Genomic DNA, 21,219 nt, shown 5'->3' on the forward strand with positions numbered 1-21,219 from the left:
ATCTCTAACTGTCTATAGGTTTGGGTTGTTTTTTTTTTTAAAGGCAAACAAAAAACCAGTTGCAAAGACATATTAATACTTTCTGGCACAGCAATTGCTCAAGTTCTTCAGTCTATTCACTCATAGAGTTGCACATAATGTTTAGTAATTTATTTCCCACATCACTGTAATGGTGGAGGAGGAGAACAAGGCACACAGTTTCTGTGACAGAAGGGGAACAAGAGGACCCTGGCATGGGAAAGGGAAAATTGGGGCTGGGTGGTAGGAAGTTAGACTCATGCTGTGATTATGGGGTGAAATCAAGGTGAAGAGTAAGTGGGCTAGGAGGAAAGTGTGAAGGAATAACATCACTGGTACTGGGTAGGAAAGGTGGGAAGATGCAAGGCACCTCACCTGTGATCTGAGGGATGATGGGAAAGAAATGGAGAATCTGGAGAGTTTCAGCAGGGCTGCCTTTAGGAACTGAATTTGGGATACAGTAAGGGCCTAAATTCATATATCTGGTAGGCTTAGTTGTAGCCTCTGGATGCCCACTTACTCTCCTGCCAAGAGCTCAAGGGTCCTAGGATAACTCAGGTTAGAAGGCACCTTGGAAAGTCCCTAACACAACATCCTGCGCACAGCAGGATCAGCTTGGAGGCCACCCAACAGAAAGGAGATGTCAGGGAATATGTGTTGGCCATTTAACATATTATCTTGAATTGCCTTTTCTGGAAGAGTTAATGTCTTAATCAACTGAATGCACTTGAGGCTGAGTGGGAGCTCAAGGGAGTTAAGGAAGAGAAGCAGAACAGCTGGGAGGGCTATGCATTTCTCACTGGGCTCCTGGGATACGTTTTGGTGTTTGCCATTTATCTTGCCAGCCAAGGAAAACTGCAAAGCCATCAGAAGTGAAAACCAGAAAACACCAGCCTGCATTCCTGCAACTCACAGGCTCCCACCATATCCCTCCTCCTGGCCCACCTGTTTTCTTTGCTTTAACTTGATCCATCCCTACCTCGAAAATTGAAGAATATGAAAGGCTATCCAAAAGCCAAACTTGGGAGCTCAAAACCAAGAAAATTAAGAAAATTAAAATAAATTAACATATTATGTTAGCCAGTGTGCTCTCTTGGCTCTGCTACCATAACTAGCTTAAAATTCAGCCCTGGAGGTAACAGCCAGAGTTTGCCAGGCTTCTGATCAGTCATGTACATCTTTTAGCATCTCATTAGGTCTGTGTAACCATTCTCTGCTTCTTCTCTTAGATTTAGCCCCTTTGCTTTTCTTCTTCACTGGAATGCACATGGAACATTGGCAGTTTAGCCACAGGGACAGTTGTCTTTTGTGCTCAGAGTATCTCCCAGGTCTTACTCTCCTCACCTTGGTGTTTCACCTCCTCTCCTACTTCAGTTTTTCCTCTAATCACAGATGGCCTAATATATGTTCTTCAAACCTCTGCTATTTTTAGATTCCTCTGCATATTACTCTACATCATAAAGAACATTAATTATACATACATTCTGTTAAGCTCATGTTCATTGGTGCATTACCAGCTATCTCTGGAGACAGAGTTGGCTGCATTTGAATGCATTATTAAAGTGGATGACAGGCTGAGTGACAAGCTTCATTATCTGGCTCCATTCCTGTGTGTCCTTGTGCCCACTGCCAGCCTCAGAGGTTGTGATCCCCCCAAGCTGCCATTTGTCATCTCCAGAAGATTGAGCTCTGAAAATCTGGGCATAACTCATCTCACCCCAGATTGGATGCCAACAGTGAAATTGAACCCTAGATTGCATTTGCTAGATCTCTGCTGAATGCAGAGAGGACAGACAAAGGAATATTCAAAAAAACCCCCAAAACTGAGATATAAGTGATTTAAACAACAGGTCTTTGCTGTGACACTGACTGCCTAGGTGGGTGGGCTGAGGTGAGATTTGGGAGAGCTATGAGAGCAGGGAGACAGAGCAGTAATTAATTCCTGCACTGTCTTGGATGATGCTACTTCTTTCCTGGCTTTTGTCCTCTCTTTTTTTCTAAACCTAGGTAGCTCTGCTATTACCAGTGTTGCCTGGATACCACCAATGTCTTTGCTCCAGCAAAGTTGTCACTGAAACATTGAATAAAGAAAACTGTGTGAAGCACCTTACTTTCTGTGAGGCATTTTCAGCTGAAGATTCTTTTATTGCACTTATTCATTTGTATAGGTCTCCATCGCTCTTGATACAGTTTAACTTTATAACTTCCGCTAGAACTGATTTTCTACTGGCTGGATAACACAGGTGTGATGCTGAATTCCATTTCTCTGTTTATGTCTTGGTGTATACCTCTCCATATTTCTCTAGAGTGCATCTACTAGCTAATCACAAATCAAATTTTCCATGAGAACAATAGAGGTAATGATGCAAAGATAGTTGCAAAAAGATTGAAATGTTGTTTCAAGAATCAAACAATAATTTCATGTTGTGGGCAGGAACAGAGCCCTTGTAACAGCATCCCATGACTTAGGTTCACCATTCCTCCTGGGCAGAGGCTTTCTTTGAGATTTCGAAATGAATCCAACATTACTGATGCACCTCTCCCAAAGGACTTTCCTCATCTCTTTTACATAGGAGCTACCCGCCTCATTAGCTTCTTTTTAGAGGTAGATACTCTATTGTTGTGTGCTGGAATGGAACCATCTCTCCTAGGTAGCCAATATTTTAAGTTCAGACTCCTTTTCTCTCTAGCACGTATCCACACTGGGTTGCTTATCAGAAATCCTGACCCAACCAGTGCTGCTGTTCACCTGCCTGCTACTTCCCACCCTAAACAGGCAGGGCTAGGAGCTGGCAGAGGGCAGATGCAAGAGCTGAACAAAAGAGAGTGTTTTCCAGGAAATAGGAGCTCATTTCCAGGGCTCACTTCTGGTTTTCTCCTTCCTCAGTACAAGGGTACATATGTGGGGCTTTCTGCCTGTCTGTTAGCAGACATCATGACCACTCTCTCAGTTCATATTAAATGCTATGCTTTTGCAGTGGCTTTCTTCCTCTCAATTGTACTGCAGTTACTTTACTTGTAAGCCTCTAAATAAGCAGAATTTTATTGCTCCATGATGCAGTTTGCCCTGAGCAAGTCCATATAGTGAGTTGGTAGCAAAATGGGGAGTGAAACAGTAAGGCTGATCGGTGCCCAGTTTTCATGACGTTTGCACATATGACTGAATCAGAGCAGTTTAAGCAGTGTCTGCTTGGGAGATGGGAAGGGTATTGCATCTTTTCAACCACGTAAGAGTCTGCTGGATATATCTGAAATATTACAAAACCTGATCACTGGTTGGTTGTAGGAATGGACTCCTGGCACGGTATGGTGCAACAACAGTAGTCATGAGATATATTTAAACTTGGCCCAAGGCAGATTTTTGCTATAGCACTTGATATTATAGCATATATATATATATATATATATATATATATACATATATATAAAAGGTCTTTATATTTCTATTCTAGGTAGTGCATTTATTTCTATCTTTTTCCTAAAGAAGACCATGAGGACTGCTGATATATTGGGTAAGTAAGCGTTTGCTAATATGGACATGTGTGCTGCCGTATGCTTAGCAAGCTGTAACTCTCACATAGCCCCCCACTTTCACACTCCCACTTACCCAAGCAAGTGTTTCAAGGCAGATACTTTCACAATTGGGAAGAAGTGATAAAAAGAGAGAGAATCATCAATGCAGGAGGATAAGACTGAATTCCCAAATCCTCTGCTCTACAACCATAACTCATTCCTTATGTGTCCTTACTGCTCAAATTTATTTTCATTTTCTATTTTTGCCTCTGAGGTTGTCTTTAGTATTATCTTTATGAGTACAACCCAGTTTTAATAAAAACAGGGAAGTTATTGAGTTACTCATTCAAATATAAGATTTCTTTTCTTACTGCGTAGACCTTGCACAAACATTCAAGCTCAGTTAAAAGGGATAGCTTCCATTTAGGTATTAATTTTATCACTTCAAAGAACAAATAATCATGTTGCCAAGTGTTTTGTTGAGAAATGTGGTCTTCACTTTTTGTCTGTGTCCAAGATTTTTTTGCATATCAAAACTGCCCACCTTGAACACAACAATGGTGAGAGACAAGCACATTTCAGGGTTTGGCTTCACACCAAGCCTTCTCAACTGCGACAGCACACCTGATGCGGGGCACCTGATATTTCTGTGCACTCCTAACATCTTTAGGCCTGATTGTCCAAACTATAGTGAGGACAGCTGTTCTCATGAATGTTTTGGAGAGATCTGTTCAGTATCATTCCAGGAATACTATATACTATTTATTTAGGTTTGGAATCCAAGTTTGCCAGCTCAGCTGCTATATTCAAAACCCCCCTTCCCTTCACTGATCATGTTTCCCTTATGGCCTTATACACTGTGTGTTGCTTTAACTAGTGTTCAGCACTGATTTATTTTATTTCTGTGAGTTTGACTTTGCAAGAAGGATTTAACAATGTCGCTACATTCCATAGGAATGAGCTGTATGATGGGAAATATGGTGATGGTTTTGCAAGCACATAAATATAGAACAGTTCTGCTTTTTCAAAGGAGCTGTGTGAGATAACAGTGCCAGCAAAGCCCTCCGGATGTGCTTTGTTTTGTATTCCTGAGCATTGTATTGCACACCAATTTATAGGTTTGCCAAGAATTTTAAAGATTACTTGAAGAAAAATTGATTAGCTAATATCTTCCTTAATCCAATACAGTTTATGAGCTCAGGATCGGCTCACTTATATCTCGATACTTCAGTGAACATCTGTGTTTGTCAGCTGGATGTCCACAAGGCAGAACTTCCAGATTTTTATTAAAAGCACAGTAATGCAAGTTCGACCTTGAAAAGGGGCCCTGGCAACCTAATGGCTGAATAGTCTTTGGAAATCAACATTTTATAAAACAGTACATAGGCTTGAAAATACAACAGGGAGTGGCCAAAATATTGGCCTCGTGACAGCTTCACGTAAGCATTGACTGTAACATATGGGTTGCATCTAATGTCGATAGCTGGTGTGGATCTCAGTGGCCACACTGACTTTGGGAGAGTTATGTTTATTTACACTGGCTAATGATCTAGCTGACTGCACCAGTAAGCAATTTGTCCTTTCAGTCTAGGCTAAGCTTATGTGATGCGCTTTGGGCCTGTGAGAAATATAAAGGATTGATTCTGCTTTGTCATACACTTGGTTTTAGAGTTGAGAATATTTGAAAATGCTTTGTTGAATTGTAACCCAAATTCATAAGGCTTTACTGACAACTTTTTTCACATTTCCAAAATTCTTTGAGTCTTCAATAAAAATTAGACTAGATAAGACCACAAATGCAAGACAATCCAATTATCTAAGCACAGATGTGCTTAAACGGACTTAAATGTTCTTCTAGAAACTATTTCCAAATCAACTGGAGAGCAAGGATGACCATGATTGCCAAATACTGTATTACCAAAATAACGTATCCTTTTCTTTAAAGGAGGAACGCTGACAGTAACAGGAACATACTTGTTGGTGACATTCACTCCAAATGTACCTCAAGAGCTCACAGCAAGACAAGTACAGAATTACTTAGTGAGCTGGCCTTTTTTGGTATATTCAGTGAGTATCTGATTCTTACTACTCCCTAAGTCTGAAAAATTTGGGTTATTGGGCCTTTAGCAGCATTATGAATTAGTGACAGAAAAACTGCTCCTGGGGATAAATTGTGTGATTTTCATAGGAGAGGGAGTAAGTCCCTGGGTCATCATCCTCATGCCCAGCAGCACCAGAATATGTCTTTTGAGCTACATGCCAGGGGAAGGTCATACTTGTGCAGGATTAACAAGAATTGAAAGATTTGGGGGTTTGGAGATCTTGAGGGAAAACCTAAATATTGGTACTGCTTATATTTTCTATGTATGTGTTCATGCCACTCTGTCTGCATGTACAGCTAAGGGCTTTTCTGGAATGCAGTGTAATTGTGCTTTTTAAAAAAGGCTGTGCAGGCTCTTGGTCCTGCTTTTTCCTTTCATATCACTCTGGTTTACCCCCATGTTGTTAAGCCTGGCTGAAAGGAGCTTTGTATGGAGTTGAGATGTGAAGGGGTGGCCTGCTTTAACCTGAGTTAGAATTCGAATGCAAAAATACCATTTTGATTAAAGTATCTGTATACAAACTTCAAATACCATATGTCTTCTTTGATGTATTTAATTAGCATCAGAAACAAGACCAGGGAGTGTAGGAGGAATTTCTGTCTCTCTTTTCCTCTGGAAAGCTGAAAATGTTTTCCTCCAGCTGGATGTAAAAGATGCAATACAGAAGCTTCAGAAGCAATTACTTTTTTCCCAGTAAAGTGACTCACTTGAATTAGATTCTTAATGCCCAGGCTTTTCTCAGTAGGACACTCAGTTAGAAAGCCACTGAATAGGCAGTTTAAGAACCTTAATCTTTTAGCCAACCTGCAGACTTTACATACATACATTCATGAGACTATGTAGAATTAAGCTCAAATTACGTGCTACTGTAAAAAGAAGGTTGATCCTCTCTCTTTCGCTTTGTTGTGCATTTTAAACTCTCTTTCAATTTTTGTGGTCCTTTTAAAAGATCCTGAGAGATGGTGATACAGCTCAATAGAAGAAATCATGTTGTATAAACCACAGCATGCAGTTTCAATCAGGCAGTAGAGAGGCTTCTGAAGGCAGTGCCCAAAAGTTTTGGGATACTCAGTAAGGGTAGCTTCAGCCTCCACAAGAGCTTCAGCAATCTGCAATCAGCAGAGCAAGAGGGACTTCTACTTTAGGAGAGGATTCAGAAGAGGGATCTCAGTGCTCTCTGGAGGACCCTCTCTCTTCCCTGTGGTGTTTTAGGCACTGATTTTAAATTGTTGATTCACCCATTTGTATAGCAATAGTGGAGAGAAAAAATTCTCCGTCCACACCCAGTGACATGAGAAATTTCTGGGTGATGTGCAATTTACATTTTCTTGAAACCATCAGGTTGCTGGAAAAGGGCTTTTCCCCATCAGAGGACTTTTGGACTTTGTTTTAGAAAAGTTTGTAAGAACACAACCGAATGCCTAGGAAGACTGTGCTGTATTATTCTTAGAAGACATTATGAGGTAGCGGTAGGTAACTCCTGGACTTTCTTTACTTTCTTCTTACTTTTCCCTGCCTCAACCAGCATCTAATTCTACATGTACAGCATGGGTCGTAGGGAGGGATGGAGTAAGTACAGAGCAAATCTTGTTGACTCAACAATATGTCAAGCTTTATTGTTCCTTCTGCTCCCTGGATTCATCTGTGTTGGGCTTCTTCTCTTCAAAGAAAAGGGAGGGAGAAGTGAATGCCTCCACAAGAGACTGTGAGATACTGGACTGATTATCCTGGTATACCGCTGGAAAATCAACCAAACCATGTTGTACACATTCTCTTTGGGCAGGGAGCTAGCTGTTCATAATTGTTTGTAGAACGCCCAGCACAGGTTGGCTGTTGAGTTATAAAAAAGTGCAGCAGAAGTTGCAGAGCTTCCAATATAAATATATAGTGAGGAGACAGTTCAGAAGTATAACGCAGTACAACAGGCTTTCTAAAAGTAGCCCCAAAGTGTTGTCTGCTGAGAAATACAAAGCCCCGATGGTACAAAATGTTCTCTGTGGGTGGTAAACCATCCCCACGTGGCACTCCCCACTGGTATATTATGCAGAAATAGCCTCTAATTCCCTCAAGACAACTTTGAGTCACCTTCTGAGACTTTGCAGTAGCATAATCATGTCTGAGCAAGAATGAATAGCCTAGCTTGCTTTTTGTTCTCTTTTGCTTATGTGCACCTTGAGTTGCTACAGATAACATAAATTATAGAGGAAGCTCTTAGGTTTCCCTAAACAGAAGCATGGTAACTACTGGGTTGTTAATATTTAATATCTGCAAAATCAGGTTCAAAGCATTTCTGCGTTTCTTTCAAAGTGCTTAGAAGACCCTCCTGGTTCATTGGTCTTTAGGTTGCTGTATATGCCAGGAAAACACTTGAAGCAGGCAAGGTGGTATTTCGTTCTGGTGCCTTCTGATAACGCTTAAAAAGATGAAAACCGTCATGATTATAAAAAAGTATTGATGAGATGAGGGCTTGAGGAGACTTCTGTAGAGTTTAGTTACAGTAGCCAAGATCATTGTAAACAGGTCACGTTCCTTCAATTCATCTAAACAGAATATGTGAAACTTCCCGTTCCTGGAGTTCATATTTAACACTGCTTAAGCTATGAGAGCAAGCACTGTTCTGGGTAGTTCTCAGGAGACAGTCATAGGCAGCAGCTGAGGCACCCCAGGAGGGCTCCTGTCTACGTGAGGTCCTGTTAGGAGCCATGCATTCTGCTTGCAGTGTGGCTTAATTGTTGTAGATTCTCCATTGTCTTGTGATTAAAGGTGGCCTGTTAGTGGTTTACCAAGTGCCAAAGAACCATGGAAGAATAGTTTGGCTGCTGGGCGGCACTAGGTGACAACTAATGTTTGAATTTCATGCATAGTATTTGAGACTTGGCAGAGCTGAATAAACTTAAATAACAGCCCTGAAAAGCAAACATTTTTCTCTCTAGGTTTGATCACAGGACTGCCATCTCCGTCCCTATACCACTTCTGCTCTTGGGGTTTCCTCAGGAGGCAGAAGCAGCCATGAACTGTTTATTTAGCACATCTTTCTTCTGTTCTGTTATCAATTATCTGTCAAAATAGCAATTGAAGCCATTTGGAGGCTGTTGTAGCTGCAGCCTGATAATGTGGTATTCTGTGCTGGCCCTAAGATGTGTTTGCCAGTGGCATGAAGAGCAAATCTGCTTACCTTTACTTCTCCTCTCAAATTCCCTCAAAACCCTGTCTTAGTTTTCCAAAGGGAGGACAAGATAAACTCACCTGTCTGCAAATCTTACCATGTGTTCTGTCTTGGTTCCTGATTTAGACATACCCAGTGTTGCACTGTTGAATAAAGCTGAGGATGCTGGCCAAGTTACTGCAGGACTGAGACGTCTCTTTCTTCGTGCTGTCTCAAAGGCTACCAGGCTTCTGAGCACCTCTCAGTGCAAAAGTCCATTACCCCTGTTTTCCTAAGCCTTCTGGGCCTCACAGAAGCTTTATGGCTCTTGCACTTGGTGCTTTCTTTAGACACAGAGGGGGAGAATACCCACACTTTTGAGATTGCAAAAGGCAAGAGTTACTGAGGGAATCTGCAGAGACACATTAACAGCAAGTCAGTAAATTTAATTGTCTGTCATTTAGCTGTCACATGTTATTGAAGGAGCAAAACCAGACCATGCGTGGCGTAGGTAAAGCTGCTTCAGCAGATGCTGCTGCAGCTGCAGTGTGGTCTGTTAGTGTGCCATTGAGCTTTGCAAGGTAAGCTTCTGTCAGGTACCTTTGATTTGAGAACTACTGTATGAAAGAAATGCTTTCCTCCATTTGATGTATGGCAGAAAATTTGGACAAAATTTTGAAGAGAGTTTTTAGTAGAAATGGTTAGAGGGGCAAAAAGGGTAGGATAAATGAGGTTGCACATGGCAAAGAGTGACACTGAGAATATCATAGCTAAAAGTAGAGGCTGCTCTATGTTTAGCTAAGTGCTTTACTCCATAGGAATTATAAACAGAGTTTCTGTAAGAATTATTACAATAAATATGGGTACCTTTGCTGTCACATTAAAAAAGTCTTCTCAGCATTGCTAGCAATAAAATATAGATGGAAGTGCAAAAAGAAAAACTAAAGAAATAAGAAATGCTCAGTTTAAATTCTGCTATAATAGGAAAGATAAATGACAACAATTGTTCGATAGCTCAGTCAACGGGCAATAAAGTTAATTTTTATCAGAAGATGCAATGAAAATTGATGTGACATCAGACTTTGAATGAAGCCTTTACTACATAATTTCACAGCTCTAACTTTCTTCTTTTTTTTTTTCAGATCTTAGAAATTTTAATATTCTGCATTCTCCTCTATTTTTACAAAAGAAAGGCTGTGAAACACATTGTGGTTTTGTTAATGATGGTAGCACTACTGGGTAAGAACATATTATTCACTTTAATGTTCCTGTCTGTTACTTGATAATTCCTTGTCCCTCAGTCTCTCAGCTAGTTTAGATTAGGGCCATTTCAAAGCAGTGTGTTGAAGGAGAAACATTTGAAACATTTCACATGATTTTCACTGGGGTCTCTTCTTGGAGAGAAAAGTTGATTATGAAACATAGTTTCTATGCTTATTGCTGGGAGTATTTCTTTTTGCAGATACCCTGAAATTACTATGCTGGGTGGAATAGTATTCTGAAGCTTTTTTTTTCTAGATAACACTTTAGGTTTAGATCCTGGAAAAGTTGACTGTTTTAAAATTTGGTTTGGAGAACAGGCTGTGAAAATCAACTCTTTAAAACAGAGCAGCTTAAGACCTTGTAAACACTCCTTAAACAAATGCAGTGATATGCTGTGACTATACAACAACTTTTCTTTGAATTATCAGTGACTGGTATCTATGTTGCATATGCAACATTTAGTATTTTACCACCTTTCCAGAAGCATAACAAGAACTCAGTGGGCCACAGAAGTTTGTCTTGTGATTACTGTCACCACAATCAATAACCAGAGAAATAGGGAGGTCACTTGATCAGGTAGCTTTCAATAAAGTTAAGCTTGAGTCAGTTTTGAGAAATGTCAGGAGGTTATCTCTGAAGCTCCACTGCTTCTATTAAGAATTTTCACCACCCCATGTGGCAAATTGTCCGATCCTTATCTCACCACTTTTCCATGAAACCCTTATGGGACACCACTGCTAAGCACTCCTAATGAGTTGCATAGCTTGTTGCATAGCTGGAACCTGAAGATCTCCAGGTGGGCTCCTACACCTCCCCACCACAATTCTGGTCCCACCTCAGACCCACCTTGAGGGCTGCCCCAAGCAAGGTCAACACACACAGCTCCAGGAGACCTGGGTGCTTCATCTGTGTAGCCCTGCATGCTTACTTTGCTGCGGAGCCTGACAGCCCTGATGCTGCCAGTGTGAAAGGGACACGTGGAGGTGCTGAACAGCAGCAGGGCTGCAAACCCGTGCCCCAGCAGGCACCAACTGCAGCTTGGCAGTCAGGCTGCAAACAACCAAAAATACAATTTCAGCTGGTGGCTGCTGAGGTCTTGGTGAGCATATGCAGCTTGAGGAAAAATGTGTCATTACTTCTGCTCTATTAAAAAAGACACAAACAAACAAATCCTGGTTTATGGGAACTTCTGAAATACTGACATTTCCCTTGAAGATGAAATGCAGGATTTCATCTGACTCTGTTCCTACGGCTGTGGTGGTGCCTGGCAGTCCCCACAAAGTTACACTTAGAGCCTTCTTCTTGGTCTCCAACCTTTCTGCTGAGCAAAGTGAGGGAGGGGTTGAGAAATTGCCCACTAACTTTCCTCCCAGCTGTCTTACATGTGACCTTTTGAAGGCCCTGCCTGCTGGAAGAGTAGATGAGGCTTGGGGTCCTGTTGGCAGTTTGGACAACGGGATTTCATCTTTTTCCGTTCAGACTCATTCCTGGTGGAGTGTTCATACAGATGTAAACTAAATGTAGAAAGGTTTCTTTAAAAAGAGGGCAGCCCTTGCATTTCACTGGATATGCAAGCTACTTTCATCATGAAGAAAATACAGAGGTGATCATAAAATCTGAAAATGTTTTGCTCAGTATAACTGCAAATTCATTTGGTGAGAATTATCTTACCTCATGCATATACTGACAGTTATCATAAGTTTGAGGGGAAATATTTCAGATTAAAGTGGGATTTCAGAGTTTTCTGCCCTAACAGCTGGAAAGTGACATCATTTGTTACACTAGCCTTGAAGGGAGGTCGTTACAACAGAGAAACGAAAACCATTTCCTAAGTTTTGAAACATATTCCAGAGCTAATTTAGCAAAAAAGATCATTCCACTTTTCAAAGAAAGTAAACCAACCAACAAAACAAAACAAAACAAAACAAACGAAAACCCCCAGTTGCTTTCTTTTCTCCTTATTAAAATTATAAGGCATGGAAACTGCCCTTTCGTCAGAAAAAAAATTTCAGGAATTTACTCTTAGGTGGACAGTTCAAACTACTAATTTTTACCTGTAAGTGTTCTGTTAAAATAATAGCTCCCCCATGTTAGAATGCAAATCTCAGTTTTTATGTGCATTGCTTGCTAGGGCTTGAGTATGTTTTTGACTTTTTATCATACCATTTGCACCACTGCAGGCCAGCATTTGACCTCTGCTCGGTGTTACAGCTGTGTTTGTTAAACCACTTCACCTGTTTCTATTACAGAGAAAGAAGTGAAGTACTTGGTGGAAAGGTTGTTATGAAAACAATGAATTTCATGGTGGTGAACAGGACCATCACAAAATGTGCGCAACTCTTAAACTCTTCCTGAACTTTAGGACGCTATAAGAAAAATACTTACAGTCAAAACCACAGACCTGAATTCATTCTTCTTCCTCCACCTTTTCTCCCAACCTTGGCCTGAACTTTTTTGCATAGTGCAGGTCTCCTTGCCAATCTGAATGTTGCAGTTACAGGAGGATGAATCAGACCACTGAAATCCAACACTCCTCAGCTCTGCACCAAGGTGGAACTGGATCCCAGCTGGGGAACAGTGCTCCTGACAATTAATTACCTTTCTTCAAAGGTCATCTCTGCAGCCTGACTCTTCTTAAAATTTTTAGTTTCTGTTGAATTTGTTACATTTTATTTGCAGTAATCACAGCCTACTTGGGTTAGCTTCAATAAACCAATAGCCCACTCCAAAGGGAAACCTAAAGTAACTCTTAGATAAACTCTCAGCTCTTTTTCTAAAAGACCTGTCTTGCAAGACTTCTGTGAACCGCTGACTTGCCTTAAAACCCTCGCCTGCTGTCTGATATTTGTTTGTGGTGATGCAATGAGTGATTCAATGGATTGACAACACACTACTGAAATATTCTGTTCTATGGGCTAAGTCCTGTAAATGTTTTTAAGAGCCCCAGCCCTGAAACAAAGTGCAGACCCCTGTGTTGGTTGTCTGCCCTCCATACATAACCCATGGGGAGAGATAGATAGGAGCTTTGGGATGTGATCCCATAAGTCAGCTTTGGCCAGCTCCCATCTCAGCAGAGAAATCCTGAGGGTGAAGAGTTAAAATAACTCTTCACATGCAGTGTCACATGCAGGCTGCTACTAAGAGGTGTCCTAACTGCTTTGAACAGATAGCCAGACCTCTCAGACCTCTCCTGAATAATGCAACATGGGCTTCAAATTAGCAGCTGGAGCTAAATAAAGTATAGAAGTCAAGAGGGCTGTTGTACCACCTTCAACTTCTAGTCCAATGTGCTACAAAAACTTAAAAGCAAAACATCAAGCACATATGGAGCTAAGGCCACTCTGGGTTTTGACGTAGCTTAGCAAGCATTTATAAAATTATACTCTTGGTTTTAGGTGCCCAGATCCTACCTCAGTCTTATTTTAGGTAATCAGACCTGGAACCTTGTCCTCTCTCCCTGATGCTCCGAGGTCACTGCTGTGAATCCTGCCCCACTAATCTATCCCTTTCCCTTTCAGCATCAATAACTGTCATTGCTGTAAAGGCTGTGTCCAGTATGATAACACTTTCTGTGAAGGGGAAAATGCAGCTAACTTACTCCATTTTCTATATCATGGTTGCTTTAATGGCAAGTTCTTGCGCTTTTCAAGTCAAGTAAGTGACCTTCTACTTATCTCCTAACCTTCATACACATTTTATCTGTGAGTTTTATTTGGTACTGATAATGATTGTAGATACAAGTTGCGTTTTGAGGCAAGAAATTCCTGGCAGAGCCTTGACAGATGCATTTATTGTCTCCAGCTGATTGTATTGCTTATTTAGGCTTTATTTCTTAGTTTATAATTGATTGTTATAGATGCTCCCTCCTCTCCTTATCACCTTCTACAAGGCCTTCCCAAATTTGCTTGACTAGTTTTGGCACAGGTCTTAACTTATTAAATGAAATGTATGTATATGTAATCTTTTGGGTGTTACTTTTAGAAATCTTTATTCCTGAATAATCAAATGGCCATGTTATCCTCATTATGCATCTCTTTTCCCCAGCTTTATGTTACCAGTCAGACTGAAGAAGAGAGTTTATCCAAACTTTCTCCCTGCCTCTGTTAAATCTGCATGTTGCACTTTGCTGTCCTGAATGTCTATACCTTTCTAGGAAATAGTTAACTTTGGTGTGCAGGGGACATCCAAGTTTTCCCTGCAGGCCTCTGATCTGTTACAGGATTGGTTTATGCTGCCTTTGCAGATTGCTGGGTATGGCAGCGTGGTAAAATATGTCTTGCAGCTGAACAGAGAGTCTGTTTCCTTTATGCCTCTCCCTCTGCTTCAGGTGCTGATAGCATCATTCAGTAATCTCATCTAGACTGCTCCAGTGTGAGCCTGAGTATTTACTTGCATGATTATTTTCCGGTAGAAGAGCCAACCCAGCTTTTTCATGGCAGAACATACCATTCCCATGTGGAATCAGAAAGTCCATGCATTATTATGCAGTGACTCTCCATGGCTGACTCAGGAACTCCCCTGTAACAGATTATAGAGTGATTTACATCCAGCTTGTCTTCCCTGGAAGAACAGCTCAGGGTATTTAAAATAGGAAATAAGAGCTTGGTAGATAGGAAGCTGCTGAATTAACCTCTGTCTTTCCAGTTGTTCTTTATTTCTTTTGCTGTGCCAAAATTAAAACAGAAGTGCAATGTGCTCATTTCATTCCCTGGGCTCAGTGTCCCTTTCTTTCTTTCTCTTAGATGCATTTTCTAATGGGGACAGTACTGTCAGTCTAAATTTTTCATTTTATTTGTTTCCTCTCTTATTTTATTTGACTGTCATGTGTTAGCTCAGAACAGCCTGTGCTGGAACAATCTCCTGGATTCAGTGCTGTGCCTTAGTATCACTGTTTTAGTCCCTGTGACCAAGTTTGTTGCAAATGGGAGAAAATAATGAGGTGTTTTCAATGACTTCGAAATCCTGACTATCCTGTGGATATGTAGGATTTCTTTATTTTTAAAGCACCATGGAGACTGTTCAACAGTTGCTAAAATAACCATGCAATTGCTTTAATGACTAAAACAGATCCAAGCTTGGATTTTTACTGTGCACATATATTGTGCCAGTGAAACATTTAAGTGTGATTCTTTTTATGGGTTAGAATATACTCTGAAGGCTCCTGATTTTTCTCTTTTGGTCTGAAATGCACCATTCACATAACAGAGTATCTGCTGGTGCATCCACAAGTTCACACTCATGGTTCATCACTCTGTGGGTAAATGTTGATAACTGTTGTCTCTGTGAAAGTGAGTTAATTGCTTTGCCTTTTCAATCTGCTGATGAAGACTGCACAGTCTGCTCCATGGCCAGTTTCTCGACCCTGCAGGTTTGTGTGCAGTGTATGCTCCTGTGGTCCTGCACACTCCTGCTCGTGAATCTGGTGAGGATTCATGTTGCCTTTCTGAAGAGCACAGCAGACAGTTTCCAGCCCAAGGAGCACAGGCTTGGAGATATCTTCCTGGACTTTCCCGGCAGGACAGAATGTTTCTGGGGTGTGATTGCAAGGATAAACATACAAATAGGTGTTTCAGCCAAGCTGGATCGAGCAGTAGCAGCAACGTGGACTTCAGCAAAGTGAAACAGTTCCTACAAGGACTCACATGTTCATGTTTGTGGTGTAAATATACCCTTACACAACCTGTTTAAATTAGAGCAACTTGTCCCTGGATGCTTGCAGGCAGCACTGCTTCCAAGAACCAATGCAGACCATAAGAAATAATACCCTAGCATTCCTGCCTTATCTGTGGCAGACAAAATTTTTCCAAAAATGCTTCAAAAAAATGTCCATTGACGGCCTGTGGCCAGAAGGATCCACGCCAGCTCTCTTGTGTCTTGTTTGAACTCTGCAGAGTCAAAACCAGAAAGTAAATTCAGTACACGTATGCTGGTTAGGGCTATTGTGGTAAGAAATGGTCACACTTATTGTTAAACTGACATAAAGTGGCTTAACCTGACTTCAAGTGCAAGGAACCTCCTGTAGGCATGAGGTGCAATAATGCTTGTCTTGCAGGTTCTTGAATCAAGCAATCCATCTGTATGAAGCAACAGCAGTTGTGCCCATTAATTTTGTGTTCTTCACCACCAGTGCCATCATTTCAGGTTTGTTTCCAGCCTTCTGCCTCTACAGAATGATGTTCTAAACATCAGGTTTTCAAGAATTACTACCTGTGAACAGGAACCCAAATCAGCCATGCTTTTTCTCTTCACAAAAAGTTTTTCCTAAGTCACAGGTGTTTAAGTTCTAAAAAATAAACAAGTTCACAACTTTTGAAGCAAAATAAATGACAGGGATGTTGGAACTAAATTATCTTTAAGGTCCCTTCCAACACAAACCTATTTTCTATGAAAAATAATCAAATTCTAGCTCTTCCAGAATAGATATGTGTGATTTACTGTGTCTTGCTGGCTTACTAGAAGTACCTGCATTTATCCTAGCCTCATCTTGACATCCAGTAAATGCATTTACCATGTGCACACCAGCCTCTCTGTATACGAACTGGTAGAGTAATTTTAATGGCCTGGCAAACTACTCAAATGACAACCAGCTGTGTTTCATAGTAGTTAGCGTATATTCTGTTTCAGAAGGTGGAATTCTGGGTTAAGTGAAGGAAATAAAATTACTCCAAAGACTTTTTAAGCATTTAACATTTTATTCTGGGTGAGAACTTTGAACTCGGCATTGTTAAAGAGGGACTGCAAATCTTGGAAATGGTGCGCAGCATCAGAACATGAGCAGGGAGGACGACTAAGATGCTGTATCAGCAACGAGCCAAAATGATCGTGTTGTTAGAACATTTATGACTCATTTTAACACACACTGGGGGCTTTCCTGTCATTGCCGTGCAGAGTTTCTCATGCAGAGCTGCCATTAATGAGAAGGGGAGTTAGCTTCGTGCACAGATTGCCTCAGCACCTGTGTTAGAAGAGACCTACACTTTGTGACTGAGAGGAGACTTGTGCCGAAAAGGGGTTGCATTCCTATGACCATATGGGGAGTTTGGCCTGGTGCCTCCTTAAGGGATCAAGTACCTATTCAGGAATGGCTTAATAGCTTTGAGACTGGATACACATGTATTTGCACCAGGTTAGTTAAACCAGTGTAGGGCTTAGAAGAACAACCTCTGCTGAATCTTGCTGGGGTGCTCATAGAAGGTACCTTGTCTCATGCCACCCCCATCCCCATTTACAGCCTTTGAAGACACAATCACACTTCAGCTGCACTGGTTCACACTGGCGTTTCTAAGCAGAGCTATGCTCATCAGTGGTTTAAAGCTAATGTAGTTGGCTGCTAATCGGGGCAGCTGAGATCCAGATACACATCTGGTTCTGTCACCTCCACTACAGAGGTGCTAATTCCTGGAAGAGGGGTGACCAGAAAGAGCTAGTGATCCCTTCAGCCAGAAAGATTTGGCAAACTTGGCTGCTGGAGCCCTTAACTTGGTATAAACATCAGGGACACAGTTAGTTATTGAAAATCTGTTCCCAATTGGAGTTGGTCTGTTGGAGTAGCTTAACGAAATCCATGAAGAACCTCTTAGCTATATTGGTATGCCTCTGCTTGTGAATAAGACCTTGAGTTTGACCTGCATAAAAACTGTTGCTGACAATGCAAAAAATAAGTGCATCTGTGCAGTTACTAACCCAGCACATGTTCCAACCTGATTGACTAAATCTTCACCAATCCCATGCAGTATCTTGAAAAAGCCTAGATTATAGAATATGAGCACATAAAGTGAACACATCACAATGTGCATTAATACCTTATTTGGGATTTTTTTGCTCCATTTAAGCATGACACTGCTCCTGACCCTCCCAGCTGTAATTCATATCACTTGGAAGCCAGTCAAGATCTGCAATTCTTGTTTCTGTCACATTCCAGGGGTCGTATTTTATCGGGAATTCCAAAGTGCAGCTTTCCTGAGTGTGTTCATGTTTCTGTTCGGGTAAGTGTATCAGCCTAAAATCTGCACTGTTTCAGTTTGTCTGAAACAGCATTGCCTTGTGCCTTCTTTTCTCAGTAAGAAGAAACCCTCCTTGTTATTAAAGTATTATGGAATAGCCATTATAGTAGGATAAAAAACCACTAAAGAAAAAGATTGATGTCTGTGCTTTGGGCGCTTGGAGCCCAGTTTTGAATCCAAATATGTAAAAATGTGAGATACTTATGAACTATTAATCTCATGATGGAATGAAAAAAAAACAGCATGTGTTACTCTAGCAGGAAGGAGAAATCACTGCTCTGCACCAAACATCAAGTTATAGGGGATGCTTTTACAACTGTGAGACATCTCCTTCCATTTTACCTTCCATTTATGTGTCTGGTTGGTCTTTGCTGCTGCTAGGCATGGGCAACTATTTGAGCTGCTTGCCTATGAGGGAATAATATAATAACTCTCTCCCACCTTCCTGTGTCAAGAAAGATACAGTGTGCCTGCAGAGGAATCCAGAGCACGCTAAATGAATTCCTGAAGAGTGGCCTAAGTGTTGTGAGAGCAGGAACCTTCTGCTGGCTCTCAGCACCATAACAACTTTTGGGACAGAAAACAGTTCCTTGATAATGGGCGTGAGATGGTTAAAAGCATCTCACAGAACTGCTGGAGGTGTCTTGCACAGTGCTGTCAAATAAATGGGGCTGATAGCTACAGACGTCTTCGTCTTCTGCAGTTGGGCTGGAGTAGGTGCACAAAACTGCTATCTTGTCTGACTGCAGATGAGGGAAAGACAAAACTGGAGATGAGCAACTATGTATTTGGCAGATAGGAATTAGGGGTAGTGTGTCCAACATAAAGCGGATAGAAGATTTGTCTAACCACAGCAGTTTTTCATTGCTTCTGGCTTGCAGCTTGCCCCTGAGACACACAGTCAAATGAGAAAAACAACAGAGATGTTGATTGTCTGCAGCTAGACTGAGTTGTTAATGAAATTGCACATGCTAGAATGCTAGCTTGGATACTCTGTGAAGATTTGCTGAGGGATTCAAATATTGTGGTCTCACATTCACAGTCATTTGATTAGGTATATATTGCTGAAAGTGTAGTTTTGGCTGTGGAGCTTTTGGAACTGATTATAAAGTTTCAGGAGGCAAAAACTAGACTGAAAGAAAGCCCAAAACAAATTTATAGAGCTGCCAGGAAGAAGTGTTTCTTTATAAACTCAGCAACTTGTGTTTGGAAGTCCTTGAAAAGGAAACATGGAAAGAAATTCTCATCTCAGATGCAGCGAACTGTTTCTAATGATACTCTGCCACTGTTATTTTGCAGGTGTCTACTGTCGTTCCTTGGTGTGTTTATAATTGCAAGAAATAAAAAAGAGGAGCATTTACAAATTCCTTTTATTGACTGTGGACATATTCCTGGTATGTAGGGCTTTTTTTCTGTCTCTGTTTAAATGAGGTATCAGATAATGGGATGACCTATGAGAATTGAGTCACAAATGTTCTCTAGTCATATTTAATAAATATACTGTTCTCTTAATTTCTATTCCTGTTCCCAACAGATTTTTCAAAGAATTTTTCAGAGTTCTTTCAAACTGTTGTTACAACCAGTCAAATGAAAACTATGATTGCTAGAGCAAAGAATGTTTAAATGATGGGTTGGTGGGGGATTTGTTTTATTAAAATACTTTATAGAGTTCTTGTTTTTCCCTTCTCTCACAACATTTCCTTAGGACACAAATTGACAGGGAAAATACAACCAGATTCTCACAGTTCAAGCTATGGCACACTGAGTAAGGAAGATGACTCGGTGAAAAGTCAAAGCTGAAAGAAGAAAGAACCTTACTTGCCAGCTATCAGGAGGAATACCACTGGAACAAGGAGCAGCAGCACCTTTTTGTTGAAGTATACATTGAACTCCTGTATGTTGATGAGTCATAGTATTATTTAATCCTAATTAATTTATCCTATGATTCTACCAAATGGGTTCTAAATATAAAGGAAGCCTTAAGAAAAACTAAATAACCATTAATGATACAGAATATTCTCCTGGTATCAGTGCCTGTTGGGGATATTTTTAGAGTCTTAATTGCCTTGAAATGCAAATAGGCACAGAACAGGATTATAAAAATTCCCCTTTGAAATCCCTCAGATCTGTGTAGATGCTTAAAGACAAAGGTGGGAAATGGGAACTTTCATAACTGGCTTCAGGGTATTCTGCTATATGTACAATGCCTTTTAAATCTGTTCTTTCATGTTCAGGAGTTAAAACTGTAGGCATGTATACAGTGGACACAAATAGGTACACACAAAGAATTTTGTATTATATGTAGAGAGACAATCCTGATTATCTCCTACCATCAGATTGGTTCTTCCAAGGAAATAAACACTTGTGTGAGGAGGGGGAAGAGAGTATTTGTCATAGGCACATGGTCACGTGCCCACATCTGAGGTGGCCAGCCAAGGCAGGTCTAGGGAATTATTCTTGACATTTTACATCCTTGGAGAAGATTCCTATGCACTGGGCTCTATGGCCTGTTAGCATAGTCTGGCCTGAGTTTAGCTTCTTTCTCAGCAAAAGAAGGTTTTAGTGAAGAAAATACAAAGTTTTTCAGGGGAAGTGGGGTAGCCAGGCTCCCTCTCTTGATGTGTTTTGGAAAAATACTCCTAAAAAAGAAAAGTAGGGCAGCTCCTTGTTACCACTGCTAAAGTTGTGTGAAGAAAGGCTGTAAAATCAGAACCACAAAGTGTCACAGTAACTGTACCATTTTTCCTTCATTAAATGGTAGTGTCTCCACACTGATTTAAAGAGCCAGCAGTAATGGGAAAGATGGCAACACAGGCTCTGTCACTGCAGAGACCCGGGTTCGATTCCCGGTCGGGGCCCCTCCCCGGGCAGATGGAGCTCGTTAGCCCATAAAGCAATCCATCTACGTCCTGAGGACCTCGCTGCCACCGTCCAAGCGTGCTTGGCCCCGGCAGATGAACCTCAGGATTAAAGGGTGGGCTCAGTTCCGCGCCCACTGTGTCTCACCTAAAAAATCCAATGCGCAGGCTGGAAGGTGTAAAGACCTTCCCCGGTTCTTCGTTCGCGAAGAGACTGGCCATTTTTCATAAAAAGTTAAAGTGTTCTTGAAAAATATTCATCTTTTGTTTGAGGTTTAAGTTAATCTGCAGAAATAGATAAGGGCCATAGACTGTGT

The 21,219-nt window shown here is 41.0% G+C and overlaps 1 protein-coding gene across 2 annotated transcripts in view; it reads left to right on the plus strand.

The window, feature by feature from the left end:
• Positions 1-20,859, plus strand: part of NIPAL2 (NIPA like domain containing 2) — a 47,363-nt gene extending 26,504 nt beyond the window's left edge. Inside the window, exons 4-11 of one of the 2 annotated variants that reach the window (XM_027900436.1) lie at positions 3,471-3,530; positions 5,477-5,598; positions 9,921-10,017; positions 13,560-13,695; positions 16,094-16,182; positions 17,963-18,026; positions 19,344-19,438; positions 19,750-20,859. In XM_027900436.1, coding sequence (XP_027756237.1) covers positions 3,471-3,530; positions 5,477-5,598; positions 9,921-10,017; positions 13,560-13,695; positions 16,094-16,182; positions 17,963-18,026; positions 19,344-19,438; positions 19,750-19,844 — 758 coding nt within the window. In that variant the 3' untranslated portion in view covers positions 19,845-20,859. Of the gene's footprint in view, positions 1-3,470; positions 3,531-5,476; positions 5,599-9,920; positions 10,018-13,559; positions 13,696-16,093; positions 16,183-17,873; positions 18,027-19,343; positions 19,439-19,749 lie in introns of both variants that reach the window. The other variant, XM_027900437.1, reaches the window with a different exon arrangement.
• Positions 20,860-21,219: the final 360 nt, after the last annotated feature.

Source organism: Empidonax traillii, unplaced genomic scaffold, assembly GCF_003031625.1.
Source record: "Empidonax traillii isolate 1590-97213 ecotype Southwest subspecies unplaced genomic scaffold, ASM303162v1 scaffold729:size315501, whole genome shotgun sequence".
NCBI classification, from domain to species: Eukaryota; Metazoa; Chordata; class Aves; order Passeriformes; family Tyrannidae; genus Empidonax; species Empidonax traillii.